Source organism: Oreochromis niloticus, linkage group LG17 (assembly GCF_001858045.2).
Source record: "Oreochromis niloticus isolate F11D_XX linkage group LG17, O_niloticus_UMD_NMBU, whole genome shotgun sequence".
Classification (NCBI taxonomy): domain Eukaryota; kingdom Metazoa; phylum Chordata; class Actinopteri; order Cichliformes; family Cichlidae; genus Oreochromis; species Oreochromis niloticus.
In genome coordinates this window covers 36,191,560-36,210,872 of record NC_031981.2, presented here as the reverse complement: position 1 = coordinate 36,210,872, position 19,313 = coordinate 36,191,560, and the positions used below count along the sequence as shown (strand labels likewise).

At 40.0% G+C, this 19,313-nt stretch overlaps 1 protein-coding gene across 1 annotated transcript; it reads left to right on the top strand.

Moving 5' to 3' along the window:
- The first annotated feature begins 1,074 nt into the window (after positions 1-1,074).
- LOC102078515 (NACHT, LRR and PYD domains-containing protein 12) lies at positions 1,075-18,131 on the top strand. The gene is made up of 11 exons (XM_005475610.4): positions 1,075-1,563; positions 1,665-1,688; positions 1,803-3,555; positions 3,713-3,886; positions 4,117-4,290; positions 4,400-4,573; positions 6,850-7,023; positions 7,621-7,791; positions 7,948-8,109; positions 8,342-8,388; positions 17,517-18,131. The coding sequence occupies exons 1-11, from the start codon at positions 1,293-1,295 to the stop codon at positions 18,047-18,049; spliced, it is 3,657 nt and encodes a 1,218-aa protein (XP_005475667.3). The 5' UTR covers positions 1,075-1,292; the 3' UTR covers positions 18,050-18,131.
- The last annotated feature ends 1,182 nt before the right edge of the window (positions 18,132-19,313 follow it).

Genomic DNA, 19,313 nt, shown 5'->3' with positions numbered 1-19,313 from the left:
AAAACACTTTGTCATCAGACCCAGGACCATGACAGCAGCCAACCAAAGGAGATATACTAATATTATCTCTCTTCAATACATATAAATGGAGAGCTGGAGAAAAGAGTGTGAAAGAAAAGGCAATTTTTCCAAGTTTCCAAGCATCCAAGTTTAAATGGTACAGAGGTGTGGCAGTGTCACTGTTTGCATGGAATGCATCCATTCATCCATTTTCCTCTGCTTCTCCTCCATTTTATGTTAAACTAATATGTATAATGTTCATATAAGAAAAATTTAATGATAACAGAAAGCACAATATTAATCAGTTGTATGGTATATGGTTGTGTGGTAATTTTTTTTTGTTTTGTTCTTTTTTTTATATAACCTTTTGCTTATATCGTGAATCAGGCCATTTCAAAAGATTTTTCAGGAAGTACACATGTACATTTCTATTTGTGGAAACCTGACAACCTTTTGAAACACCTAAATTATAAGCTATTGCCCAAGACAAAATATTTGCATTACACAGTAAAAAAAAAGTTAAATATTCCAAGACTGTCATGCGCTGACTTGCACATAAGAAGGTATGTTGCTGAGAAAGGCAAGTATGAGGTCAATAAGAATGGTGACTTTGAACCAAAATAATAAACTTTTAGCCTATAAAATCAGTGGGATAACCCAAAAGCTGCTAAAATCTTGGACAGAGCACAGAAGAACTAAAGATATTAAAATATATGTCAAAATATAGATTTGCACTACCAATACCTCTGAAACTGTGTACAGGTTTGACTTAGGTCCTATGGTTCTTCTATGTGTATATAAGGTAAGGCTTATAACAATCAGGTCAGATTCAACTTTTCTGACAACAATAAAGTGAAATCTTACCTGATGTTTTTCATAAATTTATAATGTGAGTCACATTTATTTGTACAAAGCACTTTATAAAAAGGGATCTTGTCTGTTACTTTACTTTATTATTACTTTATTACTGTAAGCAACCCCCATATCCACATACCACCACCTTCAGTGGACTAGCTGAACCTGTTCTTCCATATACTGTACTGACTTCTATGAAAAACAGACAGAAAGGGCAGGGGTAAAGCACTTACAGTAAAAACCCGGCTCTTAACTGTGTGCAGTGAGAGCAGTTTCTATCTGATTACATGACTGTGAGGTCAGCAGGAAGTGGGCGAGACGACAACAACAACAGCAGACTAGATGAACTCAAAACTGAAAGTGCTTCTGCATTTGAACTCAAGCAGAGGATGGACACACGAAAACAAGCAGTGCAACTAATTACATGACACGTAACTATGGCCCGTGTTCCAGAGCTGCTTCTTGGTATTTTGGAAGAAATGGTCGACAAGCAACTCAGGACTTTCCACTGGTACCTTTCAAGTAATGTGCTTGAAGGATTCACGCACATTCCAAAGTCTCGGGTTGATGGGATGGACAGAACAGGCACTGTGGATCTGTTGGTGCAAACATTTGGCTATGATGGTGCTGTTGCTGTTACTGAGGATATACTGATGAGGATGAAACTCAAGCTGTGGGCTGATACTCTAAAGGAGGATTATAGTAAAGGTTAAACATTTTTTACAGGTACAAACTTTACTGTTTAAAGTTTGAAAGGCAAAAGAGCTTGGTTACATAACAGCTCTTTCTTTTCTTTGTTTCCTTCTCAGTTCCCAGCAATCATGTGGACAAAGGTAAGAAGGACAGTCACACACATACATACAAGGTAATGTTAATAACTTAAAACTGATATATCCACATGTAGAAGTGAGACTTAACTAAAGGTTTTTCATTTATTCTTTGAGCAGAAGTTGGCCATCACACAATCCAAGAAAAAATGAAATCAACTCTGAAGGAAAAGTATCAAAACATTTATGAGGGGAATGCAGATGAGGGGGAAACAGTCTACCTAAAGAAAATTTACACAGAGCTGCATATGATTGAAGGAGCCTGGGGAAGCTTCAGTGATGAGCATGAGGTCAGACAGCAGAGGTCAACGCTTGTGTCAGGAGATGAAAAATCCACCAAAGCTATCAATATTTTCAAACCCAAACCCAATCAAAATAAGCGAATCAGAACAGTTCTTACCTTGGGTATTCCTGGAATGGGAAAAACAGTCTGTGCTCAGAAATTTACACTAAGCTGGGCAGAAGGAGAAGAAAATCAGGACATCACCTTGCTCTTCCCACTTCCTTTCCGTGAAATAAATACCACTATAGGTGAGAAAGACTACAGCCTAATGCAACTTATCCACCAGTTCTTTCCAGAGACAAAACCTCTTGAGAAGCTGGGAGCAAACTGCAAAGTTCTCTTCATCTTTGATGGCCTCGATGAGACTCTTCTCCCCTTGAATTTTAAACACAACAAGGTCTTGAGGGATGAAACGGAGCCGGCCCCACTTGATGTGCTCATCACAAACCTCATCACTGGAGATTTGCTTGGCAATGCACTCATCTGGATTACCTCCAGACCTGCGGCAGCCCACCGCATCCCTCGAAAGCACATCCACCAGTGGACAGAGGTGAAGGGCTTTGGTAATGCCCAGAGGGAAGAATACTTTAAGAGAAGTTTACATGATGATAGCCTTGCCCTCAGGGTCATCAACCATGTAAAATCATCAAGAAGCCTATACATCATGTGTCAAATACCAGTTTTCTGCTGGATCACTGTTACTGTGATGAAGAAAATGGTCCGCAAAAATATGACAGGAGTCATACCCAACACTCTCACTGAGATGTATGCATATCTCCTTATCTGCCAGACGGACCGAATGGTTGAAGGACACTATCCATTGAAAAGTAACAATGTCCTATTGAAGTTAGCAGAACTTGCGTTCCGTCAGCTGGAGAAAGGAAGATCAATCTTCTATGAGGCTGACTTGAAAGAATGTGGCATACATGTCAAGGAGGCAACCATCTACTCAGGGGTTTGCACAGAGATCTTCGTAATGGAGGGAGGAAACAGACGAGAAGTTTTTAGCTTTGTACACTTGACCATCCAGGAATTTTTAGCAGCTGTGTATGCCCATTACTTGTACATGAAAAGAAAGGAAAATGTTTTCCTTGGATACCTGAAACGGATTTACACAAGATGGCAATTCAAGTCTGTATTCAATTTTCATAAAACAGCCATCGAAAAAGCCTTAGAGAGTACAGATGGCCATTGGGACCTCTTCCTTCGCTTCCTTCTGGGACTCTCACTGAAATCAAACCAGGAGCTTCTCTGTAAAATACTGGATTTGGATGTAGAAGGAGAGGAAGATGTATCAAGAACAATCCAGTTCATCAAGGAAAAGATCAGTGAAGAAGCAGACGCCAACCTCAACTTGTTCCACTGTCTGAGTGAGCTCAAAGAGGAAGCTTTAGTGCAGGAGGTTCAAAGTTTTGTGAGCTCTGGGAGGCTTGATGCCAAAAAGATGTCATCAGCTCAGTGGTCAGCTCTTACGTTTGAGCTGATGACATCAGAGACAACTGAGGAAGAGTTTGACTTAAAGAAGTACATAAAATCAGAGGAGGGAATGGTGAAGCTGCTGACAGTAATTACTTCCTCCAAACATGCTCTGTAAGTTTACCCACATGACGATATTGTTAGTTTCAGTCATTCTCCAACCCTCAGACAAACTGAATTTCTATGTAACAATGCAAACATTCTTTGATCTTTGCATGATTACTTTCTTGTTCAAAAATTCACAAAGATAAAACATACTTTTCTCTTCCAGGCTAAATCATTGCAACCTCACGGAAAACTGCTGTGAAGCTTTGGCCTCTGTACTTAGCTCAACCTCCTCTCATTTAACAGCTCTAGACCTAAGTGGGAACAAGCTGAAGGATTCAGGGGTGAAGTTGCTTTCCGCCGGATTAAGGAGTCCACATTGCAAACTGAAGAGTTTGAGGTTTTGTTAGCAGTGTTTAAGAAATTATACGATGCACAACATGTCTCTGAAAACAGAACAGAAACCCTTCTTCTTCTGGCCAGAGGACTTGTGGTCTGGGTTTGCTGTTTGCTCTCATGAGTGCTATTAAATTGTACCATTTACAGTTAACTTACTATCTTACTAATTGCTTTCATTGCTGTGCTACACCAACGGTGTGTGCTTTTTCTTGTCTTTTTTTTTTTTTTTAGATTAAACAATTGTCAGCTTCAAGGAGACTGCTGTAAAGCACTGGCTGTTGCTGTCAGTACAGAGTTTACCCAACTCAAAGACCTTGACCTGAGTGCTAATGATTTCCAGGAAGTGCATCTGAAGGCTCTGTGTGTGGGCATGTGTAGCCAGTTTTGCAAACTGGAAATTCTGAGGTCACACCAGCTTGAACGTTGACACACTTGAATTCCTTTTTTGACTTGAATTTAATCACAATTTATGTTTTCTGGTAAAAAAAAAATTAAAAAGAATACTGTTTTGCAGGTTGAATCAGTGCAAGCTAAGAGAGGGTTGCTGTGGAAATTTGGCTTCACTCTTAAAATCAGGCTCATCTCGGCTTAAAACTCTTGATCTGAGTAACAACAGTTTGAAGGATTCAGGTGTATCTCTGCTAGCTGCTGGACTAAGAAATCCACAGTGTAGACTGGAAACTCTCAGGTAAATGGAACCTCTGTAAAACTGTTCTGTACTAGGAAGCAAGTTCAACAAATTCCCAGAATGTCTTTCCCTTTTCTGGCTTCACTCACCTTTACATAAGCAATTAGATAAGCGGTCACATAAATGTGGTTAACTGGATAAGTTTGTCATTTTGGATTGAACACAATCACACGAATGGCGTGGCATCGTTAGTATCTGACTAATAAACACAAAGATAATAGATAATAGATAAAAGACAAAGCTAATGAAATAGAAGACAAAACTATAGTATTACAAGAATATGAAGCGATTATACATGCAATGCAGACTGAAAGGAGCACAATGACTAATGATATGAATGTCTATAACAGGTACGGCACTGTACAGTAAGTTACAGTGAACCACTACTATACTACTGAGAACACAGAGTTAACCCCAAATTGCCTGAATTAGCCAAAATCCTGCTTTGTAGTACAGGCCTCTTTTCCTGTTATGCAGTTTCATACCACTGTAGCTTTACTCTCCTTCTTCTATTGTCTTTGTTCTAAGAGCCTCTCCCCAGAATCCAATAACAAATAACATCCAACTCTGATTTCCTCTCAGGATCGCATTTTTCATGGGCAGCACGGTGGCACAGTGGTTAGCACTGTTGCCGCACAGCAAGAAGGTCCTGAGTTCAACTGCATCATCAGGCTGGGGGTCTTTCTGTTTGGAGTTTGCATGTTCTCCCCGGGTACTCCGGCTTCCTCCCACAGTCCAAAGACATGCAGTTAGTGGGGATAGGTTAATTGATCAATCCAAATTGCCCATAGGTGTGAATGTGAGTGTGAATGGATGTGTTACGTTCCCCCCGAAGGGGTCTAGGCGTGCAAGTGAGGGGACCAGTAACAAATGGGTCCAGAACAGAATGAAAGGAAAACAGACAGAGGTCTAGTAAATAAAATAGTCTTTATTATAAATAATCTTAACATAAAGAGCCGGCAACGCCGTTTGACCAACAACACTTAGAAAAAGGAAAAGGTTGCAACAACAAAGAACACAACCAAACAAAAACTCCACACCATGAGGAGGCACTTCCAGGGGCCCACAAGCTCACCCTGTCACTAGCAGCAGCTAGCTGTACTGCTGCCGAGGCCCACAAGCTCACACTACTCACGTAAAGCAGCTATACTGCTTCCACAACTCCACACTATGAGCAGGATAACCAAACACCAAGCAAAGACACCAGAGAACACCCACCCTGCTCAAAGCTCATCCGCAGCTTAAATAACCTCAGAGGTGATTGCTGACTGGATTCAGGTGGCAAACGAGGCTAACCAAGAGCAGCTGTGTCCTGGGGAGAGAGGAGAGTGAGAGAGACAGAGGGGGTAGGAGTGGCAAGAGAGGAGGAGGCGGAGAAAAACACCACGCCCACACAAGGGCAGTTTCAGGAGGCCCAGCTAGGGCCGTAACAGGATGTCTGCCTCTGTGTGTTATCCCTGCGACAGACTGGCGACCTGTCCAGGGTGTACCCCGCCTCTCGGCCTATGACAGCTGGAATAGGCTCCAGCGACCCTGAAAAGGATAAGCGAATGAATGGATCGCATTGTTCAGTCTCTATGGACTTAAATTCAATTTTTGGTGTATGGTGAATTACCATACACCAAACTGCAGACAGAAATAAAATAGCGAACATAAGACAGGATTTCGTAGCCCAGAACTCAGGCTGTTTACTCAGAAGTTAGCTACCAAAAGAATTCTGCAAAAGAAATTATTATTTGAGCTGAACTGTTCAGGTAGACAGGCTCATGACTTGTGTGTATCCAAAAATATAATTACTTTGCAAACATTAAAAAGACATTATTTTCCTGTAAACAAAAACTGAATGCAAATCTCAGACATTTTGGAAAGGCTCCTTGAACAATTAAACATACAGCAAGACTTGACTTTTGGGTTAATTTGTTAATTTTTCAGAAAATCAACCTGAAAGTCAGGAGTTTTAAAAAGACACCAAGACCTCAAACTGTCTAGAGTAATGGTAGGCATATTAACACTGTCGCCTGCAGAATTCAATTTGGTTTTGGCATCATTTTCAAGTGGCTGTTTGAGAAACTGCAGTTTCTGTCATTTTTGTATTTGCTTTATTTTTCAGTCCAAGAGGTTACTATTGGTATTGATCAAATTTATGCCAAAATCAAAACTAAAATCTATGTGTGAAAAAATTACAGCACGATTATAATGATGAATGTGCTTTCCATATGTGATGCTAAAATGACTTATTAATATGTCTAAGTAACATCATTGTGACCACTTTTCAGACTCAGTTGGTGTAACCTGTCACAGAAATGCTGTGAACCCATTGGCTCGGCTATCAGCTCTGACTCGACCCAAGTCAGAGAACTGGACTTGAGTGGAAATAACCTACATGGTCCAGATTTCCAGCTGCTTTGTTCTGGTCTCAGAAGTCAGCACTGTAAACTCAAGACTTTAAGGTCAGATCACATAGGATCAGTGGACTTAATGTTGTGGAAGTTTTCCATTAAATAAAGCCTGCAGACAAGCGGTGAGCGGTAGCTAACATTCTTTAATCAAAACAAAGAACAGAAAACCAAGCTTGGTGGAGAGCATGCATGATCGTGGGGCAGACGGTGAGCAGAGTCTCACCCTGAGCCTAGCATGACTCTCAGTTAAGTACCTTCTTCAGGACCAAAAGGCAGTACACAGCTGTTTCACACCTTAAGGCTCACACTCCCTTGCTACCTCCCAGAGTCGTAGAAGAGACAAAAGATTCTTCCTGTGGAGTTGTCTGCTTCCCCCAACTTCCTTACCAGACCCCCACCATCTGTCTAACTGTATGAGTGTGAGACATGCTAAAATCCAGTGGCACCAAGGCAAATAATGTGATTAATACATAAATAAAAGAAATTCCTATACACTTAACGAATATGATGGCCTACATGAGTGTAATGACAAAGCTGTCTATAGCTATGAAAAAATAGCTTAGTTCAACCTATAGTTTTTAACTTTGTGGGGTACCACTGGTTATGATGTGTATGACTTATTGGAGCACAACATACTTTTACCCACAGATTGAATGAATGTAATCTCCAGAAATGCTGTGCAGATGTTGCCTCGGTCATCAGTTCTGACATCTCACAGCTGAAGGAGCTTGATCTGAGTGGGAATGACCTGCAGGACTCGGAGATAAAGTTGCTCTCTAATGGACTTGCAAATACAAGCTGTACACTGAAGACATTAAGGTAAGATGGCTTTCAATTAAAAGTAACATAATCTTTGCTTCCTTCATCATTATTGGATACTTTGAATGTTATTCATATAAACATCCTATGAACATGCAAAATAAATCTTTGAAAGCACCTAAAACTGAATCAAATGTGAATACACTACCTTTATAGGCTGACATTTTGTGGAGTCACAGAAGTGGGCTGTACGCATTTGACTTCAGCACTGAGCTCCAACTCCTACCAACTGAGGGAATTGGATCTGAGTTACAACTACCTTCAGGACTCTGGCATTAAGCTGATCTCTGTTCATGGTGATAAACTTGAAAAACTTAGGTAATACAATGGAATGTGTATATATATATATATATATATATATATATATATATATATATATATATATATATATATATATATATATATATATATATATATATATATATATATATATATATATATATATATATATATATATATATATATATATATATATATATAATGCAACTATAACACATAATTTAACTGTCTGTTATTAATAAATGTTCATCATTTATCATTTTATCTGCAGTGTGGACCCTAATGCAGAATGTTTCTTGAAAGCAACATTAAAAAACTGTAAGTTTTATGTGACTTCTTTTTCTTCCTCATCTGTCACACCAACCCTCTGCATCTTAACCTTCACTACATCATTGAAATTTTTTCTATGGTCTTCCTCTTTTCCTCCTGCCTGGCAGCTCCATATGCCCTTCTCTGCACATATCCAAACCATTTCAGCCTTGTCACTCTAACTTTGTCTCCAAATTGCTCAACCTGAGCTGTTGCTCTGATATACTCATTTCGATTGATGGGAATAACGGCGTTATAATGGCATTACTAACGGCGTTACTTTTTTCAGTAACGAGTAATCGAACTAATTACAATTTATATTGTTACAACGCTGTAGCGACTTCCACAGTCGCTAAAGGCCGGGGATGGAGCTTGTCTCTTTGCCTGACGCGCTGTCAACTTATGCAATAATGCGAAAGGTGGAATTGTTTGCTTATTTATTAAAGTGCTTTGAGAGTTAACAGAGTAATGTGATCATCTCACGATTTGTACTCTTACAACGTCACAGGCTCTAATGTAACAAAGCAAAACATGTTGTGCAGCGGTCAACAAAAATTACGGCTACCCAGCCCTCCTCTCTGTCAAAATCAAACCCCCGTGAATGACAGACTGACAACGCCCATTTATGTCGCCGCTAGCACCCACGTGACTCCCATAACAACCAAACAAATGAAAACCCAGTGATCATCAAAATTCTATATATTTAATTATGGCTCCTACACACCAGCCCCTAATTATTAGGACCCCTTCTAATAATTACCTAGATTTAACCAAGTAGGAGACATAAAACATGCAGAGAAAAGTCAATCATTTACTGTATTTCAATATTACCCACAGGAATCCTATAGCTAATCTTAAAGTCTACATTTAAAGAAAAATGAGAGACATTTTATGTCCAAATACAATCAAAGTCTGATAATTGGATCTAAAAGTCTTTAACTGTGATCTGCCTCCAGCAGTAGACACAGCTTGGTAATAGGTCGATCCAGGCAACTAGTCTGAGTCTTAATCCGAACTTGACGAACAAATCCTCTTCGGTCCGGAAAAGTCTTTATCACACGTCCCATTGGCCAAGAGTTACGAGGTGCTGAACTGTCCATGATGAGAACCAGATCTCCCACGATGAGGTTCCTCTTTACTCCAATCCATCGCTGACGTTCCTGTTGCTGTAGTAGGTATTCCTTCACCCATCTTTTCCAAAACAAGTCAGACATGTATTGGACTTGTTTCCATCTTCTGTGTGTGTACATATCAGTGGAATGGAATACTCCTGGTGGTAATATCGGGGAGGTCTTTAACAGAAGAAGATGATTAGGGGTCAAAGCTTCCAGGTCGTTAGGATCCATTGAGGCTTTGGTAATTGGGCGGCTGTTAATGATGGCTTCAACCTCACAAAGTACTGTATGAAGACCTTCTTCATCCAGGTTTTGTACTTTCATTATGGAATTAAGTACTTTGCGAACCAGTCTTATCAGTCGCTCCCAGGTTCCTCCGTGATGTGAACCTCCAGGTGGATTAAAGGTCCATTTAACTCCCTTTTGCAGAAAGACGTCATTGATTTTCACCTGGTTCCAATGTTCAATGGCAGTTCTAAGTTCACGTTCAGCACCTACAAAGTTGGTTCCGTTATCAGAACGCAGTTCTCCAACCTGACCTCTTCTTGCACTGAAACGTCTGAACGCATTAATGAAAGAGTCAGTATCCAGTGATGGAGCAACCTCAATGTGAACAGCACGGATAGCAAGGCAGGTAAATATAACACCATATCTCTTCACCACGCTCCTCCTACTTTTCACACTGAAGGGTCCAAAGTAATCCACTCCCACCCGCGTGAATGGAGGTTCATCTGGAATGATTCTTTCATTGGGCAAATCCGCCATCTGTTGATTCACTGGTGGAGCATTAAGACGTCGACAGATGACACATTTAGATAACACTTTTCTTATTGCTGTACTAGCTCCAATCAACCAGTACTTTTCTCTTAGCTTAGACAACATGTGGTTACGACCACCATGTCCAACTTCCTGATGTATGTGTCTAAGCAAGAGCTCGGAGATGTGTTGATCCTTTGCTAGTATTATGGGATGTTTCACCTCAACTGGCATCGATGATCTACTGAGTCTCCCACCCACTCTGAGAATTCCATCTTGCAGCTGTGGGCAGAGTCTTCGAAGAGGACTTGATTTTATAATGGGTTGTCCCTTCTCCAGACTCACAAGCTCCAAGGAAAATCTCATCCTCTGACAGAACTTGATGATGGCAACCTCAGCTTTGTCCAGATCTTCCACTGTAAGATTCTTAATCACAGATGTCCTCTTAAAGTTCCTCAGCTTTTCTTCCACAAATGATTTCTGTTGCTCTTTACCGACCTCTGACTGTGGTAAGCTTGAACACAATTCTCTCCTTTTCTTCACAAAGGACAGAAGCAAGTCCTTAAATTTCAGCAGCCATGCCACTGACTTCTTAAGATGTGTCCAGGTAGAAAAACGTTTAAACAAGCGAGTAACAGAATTTTCTCCAGCTTGCTCAACACTCACTGTGGCAACTGTTTTTACCTCAGGATCATCAGATGAAAGCAGACTGATATCATCTGGGTAGACAGGCCATTCACTCCTAGATTGTAGAAGATACTGAGGCCCAGACAACCATTTTGCATTCTTCATAAAAACATCGACTTTCACTCCTCTTGAGGCCATATCTGCTGGATTACTGGCTGTGTCCACATATCTCCATTGCGAGGAAGATGAAGCTCTTAAGATTTGTGAAACTCTGTTGGACACAAAAACCTTGAATCTTGAAGTCTCACTCCTGATGTACTTAAGAACAGAAGCACTGTCTGTCCAAAACACAGAATCCAGAAGTTCCATCTGCAGCTCTTTCCTCCAGAGTACATCTAATCGACTGGCCATGGTTGCTGCAATGAGCTCCATTCTCGGGATGGTAAAGGATTTAAGAGGAGCAACACGAGCCTTTCCCATAACAAACGCACAGTGTTGTTCTGAACAGATGTTTTCAATCAGCAGATAGGTCACTGTTCCATATCCATCCTCACTGGCATCACAGAAATGATGCAACTGAGCACTCGTGATTTCTCCAAATCCATCAGGTTTCAGACATCGACTCACTTCAAACTTGCTCAATAGCTGGAGCTGCTGGAGCCATGTTAACCATCTTTTGGAAAACAGTTCTGGTACATTATCGTCCCAGCCGATTCCTTCCTTGCATAGATCTCTTAGGATTTTCTTAGCAGTTAAGACCACAGGACTTAGCATTCCAAGAGGATCATAGATAGAACTGACAATTGAAAGGATTCCTCTTCTGGTGAGTGGTCTGTCCTTAAGCACAATCTTGAACTTAAAGGAGTCTGATTTTATGCACCACTCCACACCCAAAACTCGCTCAATCATTGAGGAATCCAATTCCATATTCAACTCTTTCATGCCTGTTGCTCTGTGACTTTCAGGAATGGCCTCCAGCACTCCAGGCTTGTTGGTAATCCACTTTTTGATCAGAAATCCTCCTTTGGCACATAAAGAAACCAACTCTTGGTACATTAACACTGCTTCCTCATCAGTTCCAACGGACACAAGACAATCGTCCACATAAAAACAGTGCAACAACTTCTTCACAGCTTCCTCACTGTAGAGATGTCCAAAGTCATCCGCACACTTTCTGAGTGCAAAATTGGCGCAACTTGGTGATGAAGTTGCCCCGAAGAGATGTACATTCATCCTGTATTCAGATGTTGGTTGTTCCAGATCGCCTTTAGGCCACCAGAGAAATCTCAATAGATCTTTATCTTCAGCTGGAACCATGACTTGATGGAACATGGATTCAATATCTCCCATAATTACAACTGGCTCTTTCCTGAATCTTGTGATCACTCCTATTAAAGAGCTTGTAAGATCAGGTCCTTGTAAGAGTTGGGAGTTTAAAGATGTTCCATGATAGCTCACTCCACAGTCAAACACAACTCTGAGTTTCTTCTTGGTCGGATGGTAAACACCATGGTGTGGTATATACCACAGCTTGCCATCATTGCGATCGATCTCCTCTTCCGGGACCTTTTCAGCATAACCTTTAGCCAGGAGCTCATTCATGAAGACTTTGTACTCAGTATGAAACACTGTCTCTCTCTCAAATCTCTTTTTTAGAAAGCGCAGACGTTGTTGAACAACTTTCTTATTGTTTGGCATACTGATACTGGTATTCCGAAAAGGTAATGCTATCTGGATATGACCACCCACATATTTGGCAGAGTTAGTCACTATTTCCAGAAATCTCTGATCCTCTCTTGACAATCCAACCTGTTCATCAACTTTGCTCTCAGGAAAGTCAATTTTGAACTGTTGCTGCCAAAGCTCCTCCAGCGTGACAACAGAAATTCTGTTGACTGTAACTTGTGGATGCTTCTGATCGCCTGTAGCTTCACAGTTTCCTGAAAGTGGCCCATTGATGGTCCAGCCAAGCCTTGTCCTTACGGCATACGGTCCTCCATCAACACTACACACCACTTCCAGAGGTTCCAAGGCTTTGGGAATGTTTGTTCCGATCAGAAGTTCGATTCCTGCATTTATTTGAGGCAAGTTTATGTGTTTTAAATGTGGCCATCCTTCAATATCTCCTGGTGTTGTAATATTTCCTTTATGTACAGGCATGGACTCCTGTGTGTACACTTTTGGCAGCTCCAGAAATTCGTCCCCACAAAGAGCGGCAACCTCCAGTCCTGATAAAGTGTTGCTGCTCACAACTCTTTCTTGGCCCATGGTTCTCAGGAGGATGTTTCCTTTCCTTCCCTCAAGGTGTAGTCTGCGCATTAGACTCTCAGTGCAGAAAACTGCAGTGCTCCCTTGGTCCAAAAAAGCATATGTTGCAATAATGTTGCTTCCCTTCTTTGACTTTACTTGGACAGGTACAATGGGCAGTTTGCAGTCCTGGTCTCCAGCCCCTGTAAGACCACTCGACACCAATGTGTTCACATGCGGCTGCATGTTCCTGTCGGTCTTTTCAGAGGGTGTACTTTCTTTGTGCAGGATGGTGGGATGTTTCCGGCTACATTTGGAACAGGAAATCCTCTTACGGCAATCTTTACTGATGTGTCCTATACACAAGCAGCCAAAACAGATGCCATTTTCCTTTAAGAAGGTTATCTTCTTCTCATGAGCCATTTTTCCCAACTGTGCACATACGTCCAACATGTGTCTTCCTCCACAACAAATACAGACGTTCCTTCCAACCTGATTATTCTTCATTTCCGTTTCCACAAGCTTAGGTGTACTCTCCACAACTTGCATGGTGGTGGCAAAGCTTGTTCCTCTATTTCCAGGTCTGCCTTGATACTTGGGTTTACTCATTCCTTTACTTGGTAAAGAAAGCGGAGAATCTTGAATATTACCGAATACAGGATCAGTTAATATTCTTATTTGCTTCTCCAAAAAATCTGCAATATCCATAAATTTGGCTCTTCTTTTATGCCTTTCTTGCAGGTCACAAACATGGCTTCTCCATCTGTCCCTAAATTTATACGGCAATTTTTTAATAACGTTCACCATATTAGAAGGCATGTCCAAATCACTCAGATGCTGCACCTCCTCCCTTGCATTACAGCATCCCCTGAGGAACAAACTGTAGTTCTGAAGAGCTTTTACTTCCTCTGTTTTAATCGACGGCCATGAAAGTGCCTTGTCCAGATATGCAGCTGCGACCTTCTGTTCATCACCGTAGTGCTCCTTCAACAGTGATTTTGCCTTCCATTAACCACGATCTGAGTTCATTTGTTGACAGCTTCTCACCAGTTCCTTTGCATGGCCTCTTGTGTACTGTTCCAAAAAATATAAACGATCACTGTTATTTTTTGTATTGCACTCAACTGCATTCTCAAATGCTTTAATGAATGAATAATATTGAAGTGGATCTCCATCAAAATGAAGTATTTCTCTCTTTGGTAAGGAAAAGAGGCTTTGCTGTTGGATTAAAAGTGTTGTTATTTCATTTTGTTTAGTCATTATTCCAATAACATCATTTTGGGGTTCCAGTTCCACCATACCATTTGTATGACAGTCATTTTGTCCATTTGCCTCAGATGGATTTGAAGGAATAACTGAATATTGTCGAGGATGATTATTTTGAGAAGATTCAGTCAACACTGCTTGTTGCATGACACATTCCTGGGTTTTTTCTTTTCTCCTGTTTTGAGTTTCAGCATTAGTCAATGAATTTTGTTTTGCAGAGATGTGAGGTATAAATTCCAATGCATCAACATTAAGGGTTTGTTTAGATCTTTCATTGGAAATGTATGAATTCATTCCATCTGAAACTTTTGAAGATCCTTTTTTACTTGTTAAACTTTGAGCTTTAAGGACATTTATTGTTGCCATTTTTTCAGCAATTTCAGTGTTCAACTTTAGCCTTTCCTTTCTTTTACGAAGACGTTCCTCCTCTTCTTCCAATACATGTTTTTCCTCCAATAATTTCTGCTTAACCATTAAAGCTGCCAACTCTGCCTCAGCTTTCATACGAACAGATGAAGTTGAAGATCTTGATGAAGAAGTTTTGTGGCTTTCAACATTTGAAACACTGTCACTTGGCTTGATATCATCCTCCACTTCAGTCTCAGTATTTGATGCAACTTTGTTTTCCAGTAAATTGATTTGCTTTGGACAAACAGCAGGGTTTTGTTCTCTTTGATTTATCCAGTTTTGAATTTCATTTAAAAACACATTGGTGTATTTCATGATACTTGAAAACCATTCCTCTTGTTTTATTACTTCTTCCTCTGGCACCAAAGGCAACACCTCAACATGGGAACTTGAAGCCTTTTCACACAATGCTTTTAAATCCACCACATACTGCTTAATTTGAGAAAGATTTTCATTGTGTTGCATAAGCTCTTTCATTTTTTGTATTAGTCCTTTCATTTTATTGACATATTTTTTGCATTCATTTTGTAAATTTTCAATTTTATTCAACAATGCTTTCCCAGTCATTTTACTTTCTCTCTTTCCCCCCAAATCATTAGAGGAACAATCATCACCACCTGGCTGACTCATGATTTTCCGTTTGTTTGTTCGATTTTTTTTATTTTAATCTTCAGTGATCATCCATAAAACATATATCCACTGGAAGCCACAATAAACTTTGACCATAAAATCCTTTCAACGAAACGGCACTTTAATTGTCCATTGAACGTCATCCAAGCAGCATAATTAATAAGACGCAGCGCAGACATCAATCCAAGAGCGAAGCAAAAGCGTTGCACATTTAACCAACATTCATTCCATTCAGTGTCTCCTCTTGAAACATCTCAGCGCTAATGCAATGTGGCTTCCTTTTCCACAACCAGACATGCACAGGTATTCTTACCTGCGCTCCTCAGAATTGCGTCAGGTTTGTCGGCGCTGCTGGCTCACTCATTCAGATGCGCTGCACTTACTTGGCGTCTTTCAGGTTCCTTGATCTGATTTCTTTGATCCTGCTTGCGGCTTGCTTCTCCAGAATGCCGTTTTTTGTTGACTAAAGATGTAGCGACTTCCACAGTCGCTAAAGGCCGGGGATGGAGCTTGTCTCTTTGCCTGACGCGCTGTCAACTTATGCAATAATGCGAAAGGTGGAATTGTTTGCTTATTTATTAAAGTGCTTTGAGAGTTAACAGAGTAATGTGATCATCTCACGATTTGTACTCTTACAACGTCACAGGCTCTAATGTAACAAAGCAAAACATGTTGTGCAGCGGTCAACAAAAATTACGGCTACCCAGCCCTCCTCTCTGTCAAAATCAAACCCCCGTGAATGACAGACTGACAACGCCCATTTATGTCGCCGCTAGCACCCACGTGACTCCCATAACAACCAAACAAATGAAAACCCAGTGATCATCAAAATTCTATATATTTAATTATGGCTCCTACAAACGCCGTTAACGTTACTAACAAGAAAATGCGGTGCGGTCGCGTTACTATTTTTCAACAAACAGATGGTTGAAGCCATCTTCAGCTTACCACACCTTATATCAGTTGCACGGAAGTAGCTGTCTATGTAAGTAACTGGGTGCTACAGCTTTAAGCAGTAGCACGTGCTCCCGCTGATGGCAATCACTTTCTGACAGACGATCACTTTTTTGCACAATAGTTTTTAAAGGTGAAATGTAGAGGTAAAATCAAAAGTAGTCAAAAACGGCCAATTATTCCCTCGACCACAGAGGGTTAAACATTTTTTTTTACAGTAACTCAATAGTTAATTTTCCTAGTAATTAATTACTTTTAGAACCTTGTAACTCAGTTACTAACACAGTTACTTTTTTGAAGATGTAACTAGTAACTATAATGAATTACTTTTCCTTGTAATTCCCAGTGAAAATCTTACCATCTTCAATTTATGCACCCCCAGCTCAGCATCATGTCTTTTTGTCAGTCAAACTGTACAGCATAGCATGTCTCACTATTCTTCATCACCTTTCTTCTGCACTGTCCATTGCTTTGGCTCATGGACCCAAGATATTTAATTTACCTTCACCACCTCAAATCCTTGCAGCTTCACTGTTAAACCTGTCTCCCTCTCATTCACACATATCTATTGTGTCTACTCATTTTCTCCCCTCTTCTTTGAAGAGCATGCCTCCTCTATCGCAGCTGTTCTCTACTTTCAGTACAGTTTACACAGTTTTCTGCATTATAGTTCAACTATTATGTTATACTATTTATATATATTTTCATTTAAATTCCTCTTTTTTTCATAATTTTGTGAAGATTATTTATGTAACAAAGGTAGAGACAGTAAACAGGTAACACTTGCTGCTATGGAAGGTTGTTTTGTTATTTGCCCAGCAGATGGCAGAATTTGCCAAAGTTGATTCTGTATTTTATTAACCCGATTTTAAATGTATTTTCCCCCTTCCACTTATATTTTATTTTCCCCAAAGCAACACCTAGTAACAATTTGTGAGCATGAAGTCACTGAAAGTAAATTACATATTCTAGTTATAAATTGACAGTGGTTTAGAGTCAGTTTGCTACACAATCAATTTTAATACACAATCAAAAAATGAGCAGTGATCAGTATGAATAAAATCAGTCCCTCATCATATAACCTGTTAGTGATGACCATAGACACTGAAAATACCACATTTGTGTTTCCCTCAGATGCATGCACATTGACGTTCGACAAAAGTACAGCTTCCAAGTCTCTCTTTCTTCATGATGGTGGAAAGCAGGTGACATGGGTCAGAGAGAGACAGCAACACCCAGATCACCCTGAGAGGTTTGAGACTGTCTCCCAAGTCCTTTGTCAACAAGGCCTCACTCAACACCATTATTGGGAGGTAGAGTGGCGAGGACGCTGGGTGGATGTAGCTGTGGCGAAGAGGGGAATCAGTCGGAGGGCGGGATATCACCTGTCTGGTTTTGGCTACACTGACCAGTCCTGGAGTCTGTACTGCTCTGATGATCACTACACTGCTCAGCATGACGGCCATAATGTCGAAATACTAGGGCACCCATCTCATTCCCATAGGATTGGAATCTTTCTGGACTGGCCAGCTGGCACCCTGTCCTTCTATAGTGTGTTCTCTGGGACCCTCAAACACATTCACACATTCTACAGCAACTTCACTGAGCCCCTCTACCCCGGGTTTGGAATGGAGGAGGATGACTGCTCTGTAATTATTTGTAAATGATGGTAAAACAGGAGCTTATGGACAGCAAGTGATAGATGCTGAGCGTGGATCAATTTAGACAAATAAACCTAATCCAACCTTTTTTATGGAGGGAATTTTGTTTGTGATAATAGTGATGTGCTATTTGGCCTTCAATACATTTTTGTTTTTTGACAAAACTGCAGAAACTGTGTTTTGTCAAGCAAAACTATTTACAGATATCCTTAATATGGCAGTAGAACACTTTTTCAAAAGTCAGAATAACTGTTATTGATTCTACAATTTTTGTGACCTGAAGTGTAATTTCCCATTTGATCATAATTAGTATCTTAATGTCACAATATATTCAATGTATTGTTATCCTTGATGACACCTACATATTTCCAATATGTCTGACATATAAACAAACCATTCTTGGATATATTAGTCTGAATAACAAACTAATTTTGGCTATATATCATTGGAGATATTCAGTTAAGTTCAATTCAGTTTTATTTATACAGCTCCAAATCAGAACAGTGCTTTATACTGTAAAGACCCTAAAATAAGCAATGAGCAAGCACTTGGCGATAGTGGGAAGGAAAAACTCCCTTTTAACAAGAAGAAACCTCCTGTTTCTGCTGTGACTGGTTGGAGGTGATAATATAATATTTAGACATATACAATGAGACATCAATTCAATTTCTGTTATCAGTAAACTTGAACAGTCAGTGGTAAAAGTTGAATAGTTAGATAATAGTTTTTTTTTTCTATTATATAACTGCTTCCACTAGTAATACATGATTTACTGATAACAAGAATTAACATTTTGATAAGTGAGAACTGAACTGCAGAGATCTTTAATTAGAACTGCTACTTGTCATAACCACATCGTGGATATATTGGTTAGGATTTCATCCTAATCAGAAAAAATTCTTGATTTCCACAACAGTCGTTACCAGCTGATTAATCAGTTACTTCGGGTAAACGAGAAACATACTGGAATCAAGCATATGTTATTCCCTTGCGCAGTTATCTTTCTAAAATGGAAAAAATTTTAAGTGGTAAATGTCGCAGGGGAAATAGAGAGGGATCTCACAGCTTTACAGTACCTTTCTGCTATGGCATTATTTTTGTGCCTCTATTCTGAGCGCACGTAAAACGAATTTGCAAATACAAGTGTTGCATTTTGAGGAGAAATTTATTTTGAGTGAAGAAAAGCTACATTTGAGCGAACAAAATTCATTGCTGCATGCAAAAAATGTATTTCAGTGTTTGCTATTATCCATATACACACACAATAGCA

Bases quoted from the DNA above. Each gene is read 5' to 3' on its own strand.
- LOC102078515 (XM_005475610.4), top strand. From the start codon at position 1,293: ATGGCCCGTGTTCCAGAGCTGCTTCTTGGTATTTTGGAAGAAATGGTC. The intron at 1,689-1,802 runs GTAAGAAGGACA...TTCTTTGAGCAG, and splicing joins CAGCAATCATGTGGACAAAG to AAGTTGGCCATCACACAATC. The intron at 3,556-3,712 runs GTAAGTTTACCC...TTTCTCTTCCAG, and splicing joins ACTTCCTCCAAACATGCTCT to GCTAAATCATTGCAACCTCA.